This window comes from Mauremys mutica, chromosome 5 (assembly GCF_020497125.1).
Source record: "Mauremys mutica isolate MM-2020 ecotype Southern chromosome 5, ASM2049712v1, whole genome shotgun sequence".
Taxonomy (NCBI): domain Eukaryota; kingdom Metazoa; phylum Chordata; order Testudines; family Geoemydidae; genus Mauremys; species Mauremys mutica.
In genome coordinates, this window is record NC_059076.1 from 87,951,369 (window position 1) to 87,968,491 (window position 17,123).

Below are 17,123 nucleotides of genomic sequence, written 5' to 3' on the forward strand. Positions count from 1 at the left end.
ATAAACTAGAAGAGGCTTTTTGTTTATTTTTTAACTATCTTGTGGGAGGCAGTTGTTTTTCAGCAAAAATATTTATAATCGAAATAGAAAACACAACACAATATAAAAGCCCTTCATGAGATGAAGCAAAGATACGGAAGAGGATTTCTTGAAATACAGTAGGTATTTTCAATAAACTTTCATTGAGTTGAGCATGAGGCAGTCTAGAGAAAAAAACACTAAGAAACACTGATTGAATAAGGCTGAGATTTAACACCAACTTTGGAAGGAATGTAACGTTTTTATATACATGCAACCTTACTATGGGAAAGAGCATATTCTCCTGTGAGTGATAAATTAGATGAATTTAAGTTACTATTGTCAGAATTATTGTTACATTTTTCAAAATTACCAGTTTGAGTTCCTCTGACTACTTAATTAGTTTTAACCTTCATTTATTGCCCCAACTACCAGCAATACACACAATTAAAAAAACCCTGTCTTATGCATTGCAATACCAATGTGTCATTGTTATTCAGTTACCTTACATTAAAAATACCTTTAGATTAGCTGTAATTATAGACAAGTGTCAGCTATTAGATCAGTGATTCTCAACCTTTCCAGACTACTGTACCCCTCTCAGGAGTCTGAATTGTCTTGCGTACCCTCAAGTTTCACTTCACTTAAGAAGTGCTTGCTTACATAATCAGACAAAAATACAAAAGTGTCACAGCCACATTATTACTGAAAAATTGCTTCCTTTCTCATTTTTACCATATAAATATAAAATAAATCAATTGGAATATAAATATTATACTTGCATTTCAGTGAATAGTATATAGAGCAGTATAAAAAGTCATTGTCTGTATGAAATTTTAATTTGTACTGACTTCACTAGTGCTTTTTATGTAGCCTGTTGTAAAACTAGGCAAATATCTAGACGAGTTGATGTACTCCCTGGAAGACCTCTGCATACACTCAAGGGTGTGCGTACCCTTGTTGAGAACCACTGTATTAGATCACAAAAGGCGCACCATTCTATAGCTTATAAGGATGCCTTGCCTTGAGACATTTCTCTGACCTTGTCAAAGGCTTTCTGAAAGTCTAAGTACACTGTATCCACTGGATCACATAAGAACGTAAGAGTGGTCATACTGGTCAGACTAAAGGTCCATCTAGCCCAGTATCCTGTCTTTCGACAGTGGCCAATGCCAGATGCCCCAGAGTGAATGAACAGAACAGGTAATCATTAAGTGATCCATTCCCTGTTGCCCAGTCTCAGCTTCTGGCAAACAGAGGCTATGGACACTGTCCATCCCTGCCCATCCTGGCTACTAGCCATTGATGGACCTATCCTCCATGTATTTATCTAGTTCTTTTTTGAACCCTGTTATAGTCTTGGCCTTCACCTCTGGCAAGAATTCCACACACTGTGCGTTGTGTGAAGAAATACTTCCTTTTGTTTGTTTTAAACCTGCTGCCTAATAATTTCATTTGGTGACCCCTAGCTCTTGTGTTATGAGGAGTAAATAACACTTCCTTATTTACTTTCTCCACACCAGTCATGATTTTATAGACCTCTATCATATCCCCCCTTAGTCGTCTCTTTTCCAAGTTGAAAAGTCCCAGTCTTTTTAATAGCTCCTCATATGGAAGCTATTCCATACCCCTAATAATTTTTGTTGCCCTTTTCTGAACCTTTTCCAATTCCAATATATCTTTTTTGAGATGGGGCAACCACATCTGCACACAGTATTCAAGATGTGGGTGTACCATGTATTTATACAGATGCAATATGATATTTTCTCTCTTATTATCTATCCCTTTCTTAATTATTCCCAATATTCTGTTCACTTTTTTGACTGCCACTACACACTGAGTGGATGTTTTCAGAGAACTATCCACAATGATTCCAAAATCTCTCTCTTGAGTGGTAACAACTAATTTAGACCCCATTATTTTATATGTATAGTTGGCATTACGTTTTCCAATGTGCATTACTTTGCATTTATCAACACTGAATTTAATCTGCCATTTTGTTGCCCAGTCACCCAGTTTTGTGAGATCCCTTTGTAGCTCTTCACATTCTGCTTTGGGCTTAACTATCTTGAGTAGTTTTGTTTCATCTGCAAATTTTGCCACCTCACTGTTTACCTCTTTTTCCAGATCATTCATTAATATGTTGACTAGTACTGGTCCCAGTACAGACCCCGTGGGGGACATCACTATTTACCTTTCTCCATTCTGAAAACTGGTAATTTATCCCTACCCTTTGTTTCCTATCCATTAGAAGATCTTCCCTCTTATCTCATGACAACTTACTTTGCTTAAGAGCCTTTGGTGAGGGACCTTGTCAAAGGCTTTCTGAAAACCTAAGTACACTATATCCACTGGATCCCCCCTTGTCCACATGCTTGTTGACCCCCTCAAAGAATCTAGTAGATTGGCGAGGCCTGGTTTCCCTTTACAAAAACCATGTTGACACTTCCCAACAAATTATGTTCATCTATGTATCTGACAATTCTGTTCTTTACTATAGTTTCAACCAGTTTGCCCGGTACTGAAGTCAGGCTTACCAGCCTGTAATTGCTTGGATCATCTCTGGAGCCCTTTTTAAAAATTGGCGTCACATTAGCGATCCTGCAGTCATTTGGTCCAGAAGCGGATTTAAATGCTAGGTTACAAACTACAGTTAGTAGTTCTGCAATTTCATATTTGAGTTCCTTCAGAACTCTTGGGTGAATACCATCTGGTCCTGGTGACTTACTACTCTTTAATTTATCAATTTGTTCCCAAATCTCCTCTAATGACACCTCATTCTGGGACAGTTCCTCAGGTTTGTCCAGACCTTGCTGATTCTAGATTGGGCAAATCCCAAGCATCTGTTTTCAGTCTCCTAACTTATTGATTCACAAGATGAAAACACACTAGAAGGTCAGGATTAGGCTTATGAAGCAAATTTATTAGAGTATTTCACTATTCACATATAGCTCCCACAATTTACTGTGCTTGCTGTATACAGTAGGAGATAAAACAAATTATATTGTAAAATTAGAAATACGTTTCTAGCTTTGACATGAGGTCCTACTATACCATTTGGAGTTGAAGATCATATAAGTTATCTTTCAGAAAGGAAAACCCTCCTACATTTCAAATAAGGTTTTGGATTTGACCTGTGCCCACACTGGCATTACACTGGGTCTGTTCCTAGTGTACATCCAACTTTGAAGGGACACCACTTCTGGTAATCATTAAATTAAGAAACCACACACGGATTAACATTTTAGAAGAGTGAACCTAATTTTACAAAATGTATGTACATAGAGTAAAAGTTATACAAACAGAAATTGTATTTTAAATGTATTCTGCATAGGACAAAATAAAATACAGAAAAACAAACAGGGGGGTGAAGGTGGGGCTCACCTGAGGATGAGAACACAGGCTGCTACAAGTGAGTAAGCAAGAAGTGTACCAATAGACATCATATCCACCAGAGCCTTTAGGTCAAAAAGAAATGCCATTATAGCTAAAAAAGGAGAGAGAAATACAGAGTTTGTATGAAAGTTACATATTGAGAGTTAAGATTTTTAAGGCAGCTCAAGAGGCTATGTATGGAGTTTTTATGTAGTTGACTTACTAATAGTAATACAAATGAAACCATGGTAATGCATAAAAATGAATTCTCGAAGTAAAGACCCACATTTTTAAACTTGGTTGCCTGGAGTTAGACACCTAACTCTATATGTAGGCATTGAAATATAATTGGTCTCTTTTCAGTGACCCTGAGCACCCATAGCTCTCACTGTGGTTGCTCAACAAGTCCTGAAAGTGTACCTATTTGTGTACCTAAACAGGGATTTAGGTGCCTACTAACTTTAGGCAACCAAGTTCACAAATTTTGGCCTACTTTTTTGTTTTCAAACATAAGACACCCAGAGAACATCTAGGAAACACTAATGAAAACCTTGCAGCCATAATTCTCTATATACCTGCTGTGTGATTTTTAATATGGTTATTTTGGACATATATTTAGTTGTATAGTAGGAATGGTTCTTAAGTTTAAGACAAAGGGGAAACACAATACAGTTAGGAAGGAACATAGTGAAAAATACATTTTAGGAAGCCCCTCACTGCTGTCATGTAAAAATGTCGTCATTTCCAACTATGAAAACTGATATGTAACATAACCCTATGTGAAAACATTTCTCACTTAAAAAAAACACTTTATTTTTACTAAGGTATTGTAGAAAAATTTGGAGAATATTTAATTATCAAAGAGCCAGATGCTGCAAGCATGCTGTGCATAGAACTCCTACTCAAATTCTACAGGCTGAGGTTTGCATGGTCAGAGCCTGAAACCACAAGCTGACAGTGGGATCCAATCTACTGACATGCATGTTGATCCAACACAGACTGGATCAGGACTTTAATCTATAACCAGTACACGTAATTTGTGTGTACTATGGCCCTAATTCAGCAAACCACTTGAGAACCCGGTTAAATCTCATTAAGCACATCATTAAATGCTTTGCTGAATTGGAGCCTATAAACAAGAGTAAGTAAATTTAAATGTTAAATCAGGCTGAATAAAATCTTAGTATTTTGCAGGTGATTGCATGACTTTTTAATAAACAGCATTGTTTTAAAAGTGACTTATTTTATGCCTTCTTTGGCAAAGCAACTTCACTGTGACTTCCAACATGTTTCTTCTTCTAGCCTTAGCCCCATCTAGATGGGATTGACTGTTTGAGTCCTCCTTCTCCTTTCCAGTTTGCTTGAAGCAGATCCTCAGAAACGTCAGAGCTAACCAGACCCTTCTGTATGACATCCATCCATCTAGTTTTGGGTCTTCTAATCCTCCTCTTACCCTCCACTTCTAAGTTTAACACACTGTTTTTAATATATTCTTCCTATTACCTTTTCACATGCCCAAACCATCTACACCTGCATTTCTGTCAGGTGTTCTATAATTGATATCACCTTCAAACCTCCCCTAATTCATACATTCCAAATATGGTACATCCTAATAACTCCAAGCATCCCTTTTAACATTTTCATTTCCCTTATATTCAAAATCGTTCCTTCAAAGTCTCTTCCTCAATGTCCAACATTCAGAGCCATACAAAAGTACAGGCCTAATTACCATCTTATATATCTTACTTTTCAATTTGATAGGCTTCCTCCTATTGCAGATCATTCTGCTCAGTTCTCTCCATTCCTTTCCTATTCTGCTTATACGATCATCACTGAGTTCACCATTATCCTGTACTACCAAACCTAGGTAACTTGAACTTTTATACTTTTGGTAGTGGCTGGCCCTCCAGACTTTATAGACCCGTTGTCCTCCTGCAAGTTATCACTGGATGAACAGACCATATACTCTATTTCTGCTGATTTTTATGCCATTTCTTTCAAGTATGCACCTCAATCTCTCTAAATCTTCTTCCGCTTCCTCTTTGCTCCCTCCACAAGCACTTCATAATCTGCAAAAAGCATGTACCAGGGTGCCTCTCTGGATGTTCTCTCTAAGTGCATTGAGCACTGACATGAACACAAAGGGGCTTAGTGCCAAGCCTTGATGTACTCCAATTCTTACTAGAAACTGTTCAGTTCCTCCAGATGACTTTCTGACTGTGATAAAAGCACCCTTGTACATGTCCTGGAGGAGTCTGATATAGTCTTATACATCTGTTTCATTCCCATACACCAGATGCCTTCTCTCGGAATGTGGTCATACGCCTTCTCAAGACTGATGAATACTATGTGCAGTGTTCTCCTCTTTTCTCTATATTTTTACACAAGCAAAGATAGCATCCACTGTTTTATTGACTTGCCTGGTATGAATCCAAAGTGACTGTCACTGATCTTTACTGCTCTTCATAGTCACAATAAATAAATTGTGTGTATATGCTAATGTATGCATTATTTTTATATTACATATGTGTGTGTGTGTGTGTGTGTGTGTGTGTGTGTGTGTGTGTGTGTGTGTGTGTGGATAGATAGATCTATAAAAAGCATACACCCCTCCCCACCTTTTTGATTTTATATATATTACTCACACACACACCTTTTTGATCATGAAGAAAAACAGAAAAGATTAATTCCCAAAAATAAGACTGCAATATTACCAAAAAATACTAGAACAGAAAAATACCAGTTAATCTGCTGGACTAATAACTAACCAAGGAATACAATTTCCTTAATGATCATAGAAGCATCCTACATTTACTAGTCTTGTGAACAGGGAGGTTTGTACAAAAACTATGAAGCATTCAGTGAGAAGATTTCTCATATATTTCACTCCCTAGGGTGCTCAGAGACCAGCACTGACAGGCAAAGCTGAGGGACAGCAGAATGTGCATATGTTCATAAACCAAAATAAAGGAATTTGATTTAATTTTAATCCTTCCAGTCTTAAAGTGTTCCTGTACATTACAAGTTAATTTTATCATACTGTAGCTAATTATAGCATATGATTATTATATTTAAAATATTACAGCTTTTTACTTTGTATTCTTTTTAATTACAGCATTATTTGTGATCAACAAGATGTGTGACTTTATGGCCAAGAATCTGCTTTTGAAGGTTAGCCACATTAACATTTAATATCTCAAATTTCTGAATACACTGTTAGTGGCAAGACAAAAAATAGTACATCTTTAATATAGTTATCACCATGACTATAGAACATATATTCATTTTGGCAAGGTAAGTAAATATATTTATACTATCTGATGCAATCTCTATATTTCCCTTTCCCTTATATATGAAAAGCTTATGCAGCGTTTAAATGATGTTGAGCTTTGAAGCACACAAAGCATCCACAAAAAAGACAGACAATCTCACTTTAAACAGTGTTGAAACTACCAAATATATGCTTGGAGAAAAATACTATCAAAATGGACACATGCTTATATTTATTGTATTCAAAATTTTAATATATATGGTTCATACAGATGAATTTTTTCCCCTTAGTAGATATAAAAATTGCAAACAACTATAAATCTTTTATATAATCGATGCTTACTCAACTTCTAACCATTACTTATCAGAAGAGAAGACAAACCTGTCACAAAATAGTTGGAAACCAGAAGCTAAACTTTGTTGATTCATTTTAAGTGCACATCCCATATTGTTGCATTAAAGTGCAAATACAATTCAGGGAGGTATGCAGCACTACGAATTCAGGTAATACCTCTCATTAGCCTGCTGCCTTTTATAAAATACGATTGGACTATAAGCAAACCATTTTGCTGTCCGCAGAATTTCATTATCATAATTATATGGGAAAAAGAGCAAATACATGTAATCATGCTTGTCCTCAACTGTAGTTTTGACTTGGTACATAGTAAAAGGTCAAAATCTAATCTTCTTAACACTGTTTAAAACTGTGAGACTATCCATGCTAAGATTTAGTAGGAATGCCAGATTACTTTCATGCTGCATTCATTTTTAACAGATCTAGCAAAACAGCATAACATAATTTAAACCTACAAGTTACTAGATACATTTTCTTAAAGAAAAAAGAAAAAAAAATTTACCTGCTGTATCAAAAAGTTTTGTTCTGTGCAACATGAAAGCAATCTGGAAAATTATATTAAGTGTCTCTTTATAAAGAGTAATTCTGCATTATAGATTTGTACTTTGACATACAAAAAAGATGAATTAAGGCAATTTTTTAGATTCTGAACTATTTGAGGCATGACCATGGCTTCGTATATGTTTGTAAAGCTCTTTGAACAAAAGGGTCCCAACCATGACTATGGCTTGAAGATGTGACAGTATGATAAATAATAAATACATGTTTTAGTCTTGTCTGAATCTCTTGGTCTTTGTCATCTTGAGCCAGCCTACCCCCACTTTTCCATGCAAAACTGACATTAAATTGAAATCAGTAGGGTATAATTTGTGCTCCAGGTACATTAAGCAATAAAAGAGATATGCATCTTGACAACAATGAAAGATTTAAAAAAGAAATAAATAAATCTCCAGTTCGAAGTGTAAGAATTTGCACACTAAATGGTAACAGCTCCTGGAAATATTGCTTTGATGCATTCTGTATGTGTGTACATACACACATATGTAATGATCCTTGCAAAATATCTGTACCAAAAATGGATTAGTGCTCTTTACGGGTGAAGAATGTGTAAAATTTCCTCTTTTTTAAAACCGTTTTGTAGTTGCATTACTGAAAATTATTCAAGATTTTATTTCTTTTTTTTTTTTTTGGTATCCTATAACAAAAACACATTCCCCCCTAGTATTTCTAAACAATTAAATACATTAATCTTGAACTAAAATTTCCTATACCCAAACCTCACAACAGAGCATAGTCCAATGGCTGAGTTATAAAGACAGTTTCATTCCAGATGCCCAAAGTAAATAACTGTTTTGTTTGTAATGCAAGAGAAGCCAAACTTAGAACGCACAGAAAGTTGCAAGTTCATTGACATCAAGGACATCACCACCACCACGATTGCCATGATTTGGAATTCTTATGCCCTTCAATTAGTCAGCAATTTTATTCCCAACTTACATGCATGAGACGTTAACAAGCAGGCCCTTCTTATAATCCATGCACGTGCATACAAGGTTCAAATCCCAGTTTGAAGAAACCTATGTTTTCAGAGCTTACCAGAGATGACCCCTGCTGTCAAGGTGGCAGCAACTGGTGTCTGCCTCTTACTCACTTTGGCAAGAAACCTAAACAGTAAACCATCTCGTGCCATGGCAAACAGAATTCGGGGCAGAGGGAACATAGAGCCGAGAAGACTAGAACAGAAAAATTTAAAGTTCAAATACACATTATTAAAAGTACTGTGTTCTACTGGTAAAGTCAACTAAAATGGGAAGCTAGGAAAAGCTTATTTTCATGTTGTTTTGTTCTTTTCAACCTGTGCTTCCAAAGCACTTGAGGTTAACACAAAAAATACACTCTGTGGTAGGAAAAAGGTTATTTTACCTTGAGACAATCATATTTTATTCCTTCAGTCAAAAGCAAACCAAAACTTGCCTGACAGTACTGGATTTCCACATACGCAATGTGTGAAGCAGTGCACCTTTCCTTACAATAATCAACTCTCAGTCTCACCTGCTACTGCACCCGATGACAAAGTAGCAATAACTGGAGTCTTCGTTTTGGAATTGATTTGAGCTAGACATTTGAAAAGCAACCCATCTTCCGCCATAGCATAGATTACACGTGGCATTGGGAAAATGGATCCAAGAAGACTGAGTAAAAAGCAAACACATGCAACATGGCAAAACACAATTCGTGCAAGGTTATATCATAGAAAAGAGAAACAATGCTAATTAATGGCATGTTTCACTGAAAACAAAATGTATGATGGTAAAAATATTATAGACCAAAGATACTACAGTTTGGACACAAATAGATTTATTTTGTTTCTGAAAACCACTAGAAGTTTTGTTCACAATTCTGTGGTAATGCAATTGCTTCACTGGAAACAGTAGTAAAATAGCTAAACAACTTTTGCCATCACTGTAGATCTTGGGATACTAGTGGACCAGGAGGATGGCCCTGGTAACACTAGCTATGCAATTAAGCATTATTGTTCCTTGAAAGATTCTGTCAGTCAGCAACAGTGAATCACACAAGCAGTAACACATTCTGCAGCTCCTTATGACAATGTTAATCAATAGTAACTCAAAGTAAACACCATACAGTTTACACTTAATCCTATTATTTCTTTCAGTTAAAGCACCCATAGCCAAGCTACCTTATTATTCTTGGTTTTATTTAGGGACTGAAGGTAAACTATTTATTTTAAACAGTTGATATTTTCAGAATTTGAAGAGCATTTTGAACTACAGATGACTCAAAGCTCCTCCTGTATTTAAAACATTTTAAATTTATCGAGTTTCTTCCCTTCACATCAGAATAACCATACTAACAACCCCCACCAAAACAAATAAACAAAAAAACCCACACAGTATAGCCTCTGCAACAGCCATATAACTTCTTAGCCAGCTGAAACCAAGGTTTTACTATACAGCCAGTTTGCCTTTCTCGCTACATATATTACATCACCTACATATATTCAGTGGGTGTGCAGCTTTTATTTTCCACAGAAGCTAAGCCACTTTAGCACTGCTTGTGAAACGTAGCATTAAAATTAAATGCATGTGCAGCACTACCAATCACTCACACTTTACCTGGTTTTGGTGCTGATTCAGGAAAGCACTGAAGTATCTACTTAAAGTTAGCATGTGCTTAAGTGCCCTTGCCCAATAAAGATGCTTTCCTGAATCAGGGCCAAGAAATCTGAACTTGAAGAATAAGTAATATTTCTATACTGGTGTCACCAAAATCTCTACATATTTTTATTGTACTGGCTTTGTAGAAGTTAATTATGTGTCTTCTCATCTCCAGACTACATTCCGGTAAATAATGGAAATCTATAAATACTGTAAACATTTTAATCTCAAATGACATGGCCCAGGAATAGGTAAGTGTTCGGATCAAAGCAATATTCCCAACATATCAGCCTACTACACCACCAAGTAAAGGAATTATAAGTAAAAGGGTTTCTTTTAATTAAAAACATTACAGTGAGATATTACCCCTCTCAGAATAAACTCAGGTGTTAGAAGCTTTAAAATACTTTGGAAGAAAAATTAGGAGATCAATAGTTAAAATGTGGTAACCAATGGTTTTACTTTCTATGTAAAGTTTACTTCTCTATTGCTATTTTCTTTGCTCGAGTTTCTATTTAAACATTTGCTATTATATTTTATGGGAGACAAGTATAAAAATCATAAAACTGCTAGAATCCACTTCAGGCATCACTATAGAAAATTATAGTCCCAAAACTAACTGTACAAACACAAACTTAGTCTATATACACAGGCCTAAGATTCTTTTAGCTTGTCATTTAGAGCTCTTTCCTTTTTTATAATCTCCCACCCCAGAGTTTTTCACTCAATTATTTTCCACAATCAGTATGTTTATCTTCTATACATGACTACTCATGGACTATCTCAGTGACATCAACAGTACTCCTTAAATAGGCAAGCCTGCTTCTTTTTAAACCACTCTAGTAATGTACATGAGCTCAGTTAGCAGAAAAGGAGAATATTAAGGCTGTTCCTAAATGTAAGTATGAAGACTATTCTATTCTAAATAGGTTCTTATACCACATTACATGTGGGCTCTAATATATAGGAAGATGCATGTACTATACATATTAATACATCTCACAATCTAGTCAACTCTTCTAACTAAAATAATATATTTGGTCACACTTTATATTAAGATTACATTTATAGTTTACCAATGGTTAATTATTGATGGATGTTTTCATCAATTGTTACAGAGTCCAACAGGTTGTTTATAATTATGACTTACAATCACAAATCCTACAGATAGTTTATACTGATCACATACTACTCATGTCTGTAACATGCTTATAATATTTATTAAATGTTAACCATTAAGAAAATGTACCCTCAATATAAAAAGTGTGACCATACATTGAAATATATTGTATTTTTCAATTATCTTATTTTCCAATAAAATTCATAGTTTTTTCTTCTTTACCTTGTGGACAAAGCACAGAGGGATCCCACTGCTACAATATACTTTGCAGGACCCCATCCAACATATTCAAATGCTACAGGAAGAGGACTTTTCTCATCTAGAAGATAGTATGGCATCATAAGAGTCAAAGCTGCTGAAACACCGAAATAGGCCATAAAACAGACAAGCAGGGAAGTCACAATTCCAATAGGTATAGCTTTCTGAGGATTCCTGACTTCTTCCCCTACGGAGGAAAAACAAACAAACATTCTTACTCATCTAGGAAAACTTTTGCGTCTTTTACTTTAATGTGCATCAACACACAGAAAAAGGTAAGTTTTGCAGTCTAAATATTAAGAATAATAGCTTTAATATTCCATATAGAGTAAAATCAATGATACAGTATGTAAACCAGGACTTTGTAGCCAGCCATAGCACAAAAAATTAAGTTAAGCAAAATGACATTATATACGGAATTTTATCTATATATAGATAAAATTCATATATAATGTCGTATATATAAATAAAATACATATTTTACTTCAGAGAGGCCAAAATCTAGAATTTTCTACTTATCAATACAATTAGTCTTGGAAAGTTGCTCTGAAATGTCCCTAGCCTCTGTTTGCTAGAAGCTGGGAATAGGTGACAGGGGATGGATCACCCGATGATTACCTGTTCTGTTCATTCCCTCTGGGCCACCTGGCATTGGCCACTGTTGGAAGACAGAATACTGGGCTAGATGGACCATTGGTCTGACCCAGTATGGCCGTTCTTATGTTCTCTGCGAACTGCCTGCACCATACCTTCCCCGAGGATAAGTAAGTTGTTGATCTTTTACTGTGTTGAGCTTCATAAGTATTAATTTCACATTAGTCTAAAAGAAGCTCTAAAGAATATGCAGCCTCTGAGTTTGTTTTTTTTAAAGCTACAATGAAGCTAGTTTAAAAAAAAAAAAAGGCAAGATGCCTGCCATATCAGCTTAGTAGAAAGAACTTGTGCTGATCAGTTTCCACACTCTGCCATTGCCATCGTAGCTAACTGCAGGCAAAGAGAATTTTATTCACACTGTAATTTTGTTTTTCTGTGGAATGAGAAAGCCACATTCAGGAGTGATCTCAGTCTCTTTCTAGACATGGTGACAGAGTTTCAGAGCAGAGATAGACAGACAGATACAGAGGCAGAGAGGGAAGAAGAGTAGAATATATATAGTTACACACTTTGACCACCAACTTTTTACTTCAAATATATATATAATATACAGAGAGAGAGAGAGAGAGAGAAACCTCATCTTACCAGTTGTTGCAATGCAATCAAATCCCACAAAGGCATAAAAACATGTTGCGGCACCAGCCAATGTTCCTGTAAAACCATATGGCATAAAACCACCGGCCCCAAATATGCTTGTCACGTTCTTATAGGAAGAATAATTTCTATAGAAAATTGAAATACAACAGAAAAAAAAGCATTTTTAATTTACAGTAGAAGAAATGCAGAGTATTCTCAGGATAAGGATCTTTTTACAAAGCTCTCAGTACAAACTATCTTTGTATGACGTTTGAGATAAAGATCGTCTATCACCAGATATTCATTTACAGAAAAAAAAATGGATTATCAAATAAACATTATAAACCCTGGTCCTGCTCCCATTGGAACTAATGGCAAAACACCCATTTACTTTAATGGTACAGGATCGGGTCCAATATCTTGTTGTTAATCACATCCTGTACTGCATTTAAATAGCTATCTTTAGAAATATACACCGATAGCTTCCCAGGTGGCTAAGGCTGAGATTACTAAAAGGCAAAAAAGTAATTAGTATAAAATTTAATTCTGTTTCAGGACACAAGTCTACATTTCCCAACAAAACAGTAAATCTAAACCTGTTGCTACAATGCATAGGATACCAGAGATGCATGTACAGCAGGAGCTGTCATCAGAAGCTGCTTAAAGTAGGACCAAGAAAAATGGAAGAAAATTGACAGATGAAAAGAAAAAAAAACCAATTACCCTGTTTGTGTTGTGAGGTTTATGAGAGATTCTTCACTTATTTTCCAGTTGTTAGCATCTCCTTTCACAAAGCCAGAAATCATAACAAAGAGGAGAACCAAGATGTTAACAGCAGTGAAGATCTTATTCACCCATGCAGATTCTTTTACTCCAAAAGACAGAAGACCTATGAAATACAAGAGGGGTTTTTAAAGAATTAACATCTCCTTTAGGGAGTAAAATAGCATCTTTAACAATGTATACATGCTAACATGATTAATACCAATTTTAGTATTAAGTTGATACTAGATCTATGGCTTTTAGGTGTACTAGGTTAATAAGCACTTCAATATGATAAGCACTGTATAAAAACTGTAAAATAGAGATTTTTAATCCTCTCTCCCTCCAAAGTTTGATGACTGTCTTCTTGACTGACAATTCCATTTCTTATCCAGCAGGCAAAAAATATATATGGGAAGTGTACCATACTTCTTTCCTGTGCCCCCAGTCCATACATCTATGTGTAGGATATAGTCTTGCAAGCATGTGTGTGAGTTAGCAAAAAAGAGACATTCTCTCTCTCTGTAATTATTTGAATTCTCTGTCTACAGTACATATAGTTCAGGACCTGGCATCATGCTGATTTTTAGAATCTCATGTAGAAGAGTAAAAAAATTAAATTTAGAATTTTTGATAAAATAAAAGTCAAACATTTTAAATGCATGTTTTTTCTTCCATGTTTTGACCAGCTCTAATCTAATTTTATCAGTGCACGTCCCAGCACTGTCCCTAATTCCTAGAATAATGGGGCCATCCTGCAGGTCTGTAGTTTTCAATCTTTTTTTCATTTGTGGACCTCTAAAACATTTCGAATGGAGGTACGGACCTCTTTGGAAATCTTAGACATAGTCTGCAGACCCTCAGGGATCCATGGACCGCAGGTTGAAAACCACTGATACAGATTATTAAAATAATTAAAGGACACCCATCAATTTAGCTCCTAAACAACTTTGATTTAGAAAGTTTCTTGATCTTTTGTATTGTTGTGCAAATCAGGATATAAAATAAATGTATCTCTATATAGCAGACTATTCTGTTTGCACAATCTGAACATTTTCCAAGGGAGTCCCTGCTGTGAAGTTAGACAGAGGACAGTTGAAGCCTGGTCTGTAGTTTAGCAGAATACAAGATGACAAATTGGGATGGGGAAACATGAAATACAGTAGAAAAATCTCACACCATTTCTCTGTGAAAAAAAGTATTTCCAATAATGCCACACCTATATGCTTTTCCTCATTATTTAGAGATTAATTCTGAAAATGTTAAGCTTATCAAGATAATGTCTAAATGAAATTTCTGATTCTGTTAATGGAACAAAAGAGACATTCTCAGAAACTAAGGAACTATTATAGGAGCTGCTCAAGTTTTCTTTGTTGGTGGTATTTTTATTGGCAGAAGAAGTAAATTGTTTTGTAGACCTTTACATCTCCCTCTTACCCCAACCCTCCTAGAAAGAAGTTTCTCAATGGACCTAAAATGATATGAAATCCAGCATGCAAAATGTCTTAAAAATGAATCTCCATCTGTAGAAAGAAAACATGAAGGAACAGGTTACCATGGACAATTCATTTGGACAATAAAAATAAAAGTGTGTGAGTGGGGATCTTCACAAACGTCTCCTGCTCCCATGGAAGGCCATTCTCACAGTAAGAGACCTGAGCAATTGGCTAGTGTGCTATATGATAGTATCCATGAAACACCTGTCACTTTGCCACTCCCACTGCTGTGGCTTTGCTTAGCACTGACACTAAACTTTGCTTAGTGAACTGTGTCTGGCACTACCTGAACTGCAAGACGCCCCCAGATTCAAGTCTTCCTCCTCCTCTCTCAGTGGCAGAGATCTGCAAAGTTATTTTATTGCTGGTTCAGCTGTTCTGGGGAAAGTGACTTGAGGGCAGAAGAGGAAACAAATGGAGAGGGAAAGGGAAGGAGAGAAGTGATGTTTAAGACAAGGAGAATGACAACAGGGTTTGGAAGAACAGAAGACACAGAGAGAACGCAAATGAAGAGGGGGATAGAGAGAAAGAAAAACAATGGCCTGGCAGCTACTACCTAACTTTAAGAAGCAGTGTTTTCTGATTGATTGACAACATCTAGGAGGCCCACTTCAAATGAAGAATCGTAAGCAAACAGAAGAAAATATAGATAAGTGGAAACATTAAAAAAAAAATAAAACAAAAAACCCAGGCATCATTCCTTTCATCACTGAAATTCTCTCAAGTTAAAGACTTTTCCAGAATTTGTCTCTCTCAGCAGCACATGGCCATCATCCAAGTTAGAATTATTATTGCTACTAATTAAATTTATTCTCTTTGCATTTCTCACACTCTCTTGTATTTCAGGCTCAATCAGTTGTACTGATTAATTTTCTCTGCACTCCCTAAGATGCTGAGATGACCAACTTTAAAAAAAACATACAAAAATATGGATTCTAGAAATTTCTTCCTACCAGAGCCATCAAATCTGGGACATTCAACTTCCAGCAGCTGGAACTGTGTATGTATTAAAAGGGAGCCCCAATTTCTTGTCTTCTTGAGAGCTGTTTGACCACAAGACAGCCCTGATTCTCATCACTAAGGTTCACTAGATGAACAGTTACTAGAAGACTGAAGGAAGGAGGAAGCTATAGTAAGAGAGTAAAGGAGAGTAAAGGAGGAAGCTATAGTAAGAGAGTAAAAACTGAACTGGAAATGTAACTGTCTGATTTCCATTCCGTAGATCAGCAGCCATGATGGATAGTGTCTGCTCAGAAGGAAAAAGTAGGCAGTGCTCTGTGGCCACTAGCAAAAAGGCTAAGCATTCTCTACAGTTCTCTTCTCAGCAGCAGCATGCATGTCTTTTGAACCAATTCAATCACCCAATATAACACGGCTCAAAAAATGAAATCCTATAGGGGGATTTTGAGTATGCTAAGTGGGCTTCATGAAATGAAGTGCTTGGCTATTCCCAAATAGAAATTCAACTGGAAAAGAATTTTCAAGGGACTGTAGCAATTGTAACAACTAATTTGAAACAAAAAGAGATGCATATAATTAAAAAAATAGGTTATTAGCTTGTTAAACCTACAGAAATTCACTGTAAACGACTGGCAGCGAGAGGTACTGGTAGCTGAGTGGGAAGAAATAACCTTATGATTTACTGTTCTGTAAATACTCGTCTTTATTTATTTCCTTAGCCTCATTGTCAGACCAAACCCGTTTTCTTCCTGATGACCAAGTTTTATTTTAATTTGCAATGAAAATTATTCCTATACAATTTATATACAAAGAAAGGGGGAATTTCTTAGGGCCAGGTGATCTAAACAGTAAATGTGCCAGTAAATGGCTAAATGACACTTGATGATATTCAGACAATGATTGTCATCCTATTACCTTCATTGCAGTCTGACTCCATAATGCTGCAATTCCAATAACTGCTGATAATGTCAGTAATTCACAATCAAAGGAAAAACATTTACAAGACTCAAAACTACTGCTGCTTGAAAATTAGTCCCAATCAGGTTCCAAACTGAAAACTATCCTTTCCTCAGGGCTCTGATTCATTTTTTGCTGCTTGC

General features: G+C 36.0%; 1 protein-coding gene across 4 annotated transcripts in view; it reads right to left on the reverse strand.

Moving 5' to 3' along the window:
- Positions 1-17,123, reverse strand: part of SLC7A2 (solute carrier family 7 member 2) — a 56,910-nt gene that overhangs the window by 16,403 nt on the left and 23,384 nt on the right. For 3 of the 4 annotated variants that reach the window (XM_045018419.1, XM_045018420.1, XM_045018417.1), the window contains 5 exons: positions 13,529-13,694; positions 12,815-12,951; positions 11,540-11,762; positions 9,071-9,210; positions 3,403-3,505 (listed from right to left, as the gene is read on the reverse strand). In XM_045018419.1, coding sequence (XP_044874354.1) covers positions 3,403-3,505; positions 9,071-9,210; positions 11,540-11,762; positions 12,815-12,951; positions 13,529-13,694 — 769 coding nt within the window. Of the gene's footprint in view, positions 1-3,402; positions 3,506-8,614; positions 8,752-9,070; positions 9,211-11,539; positions 11,763-12,814; positions 12,952-13,528; positions 13,695-17,123 lie in introns of all 4 variants that reach the window. The other variant, XM_045018421.1, reaches the window with a different exon arrangement.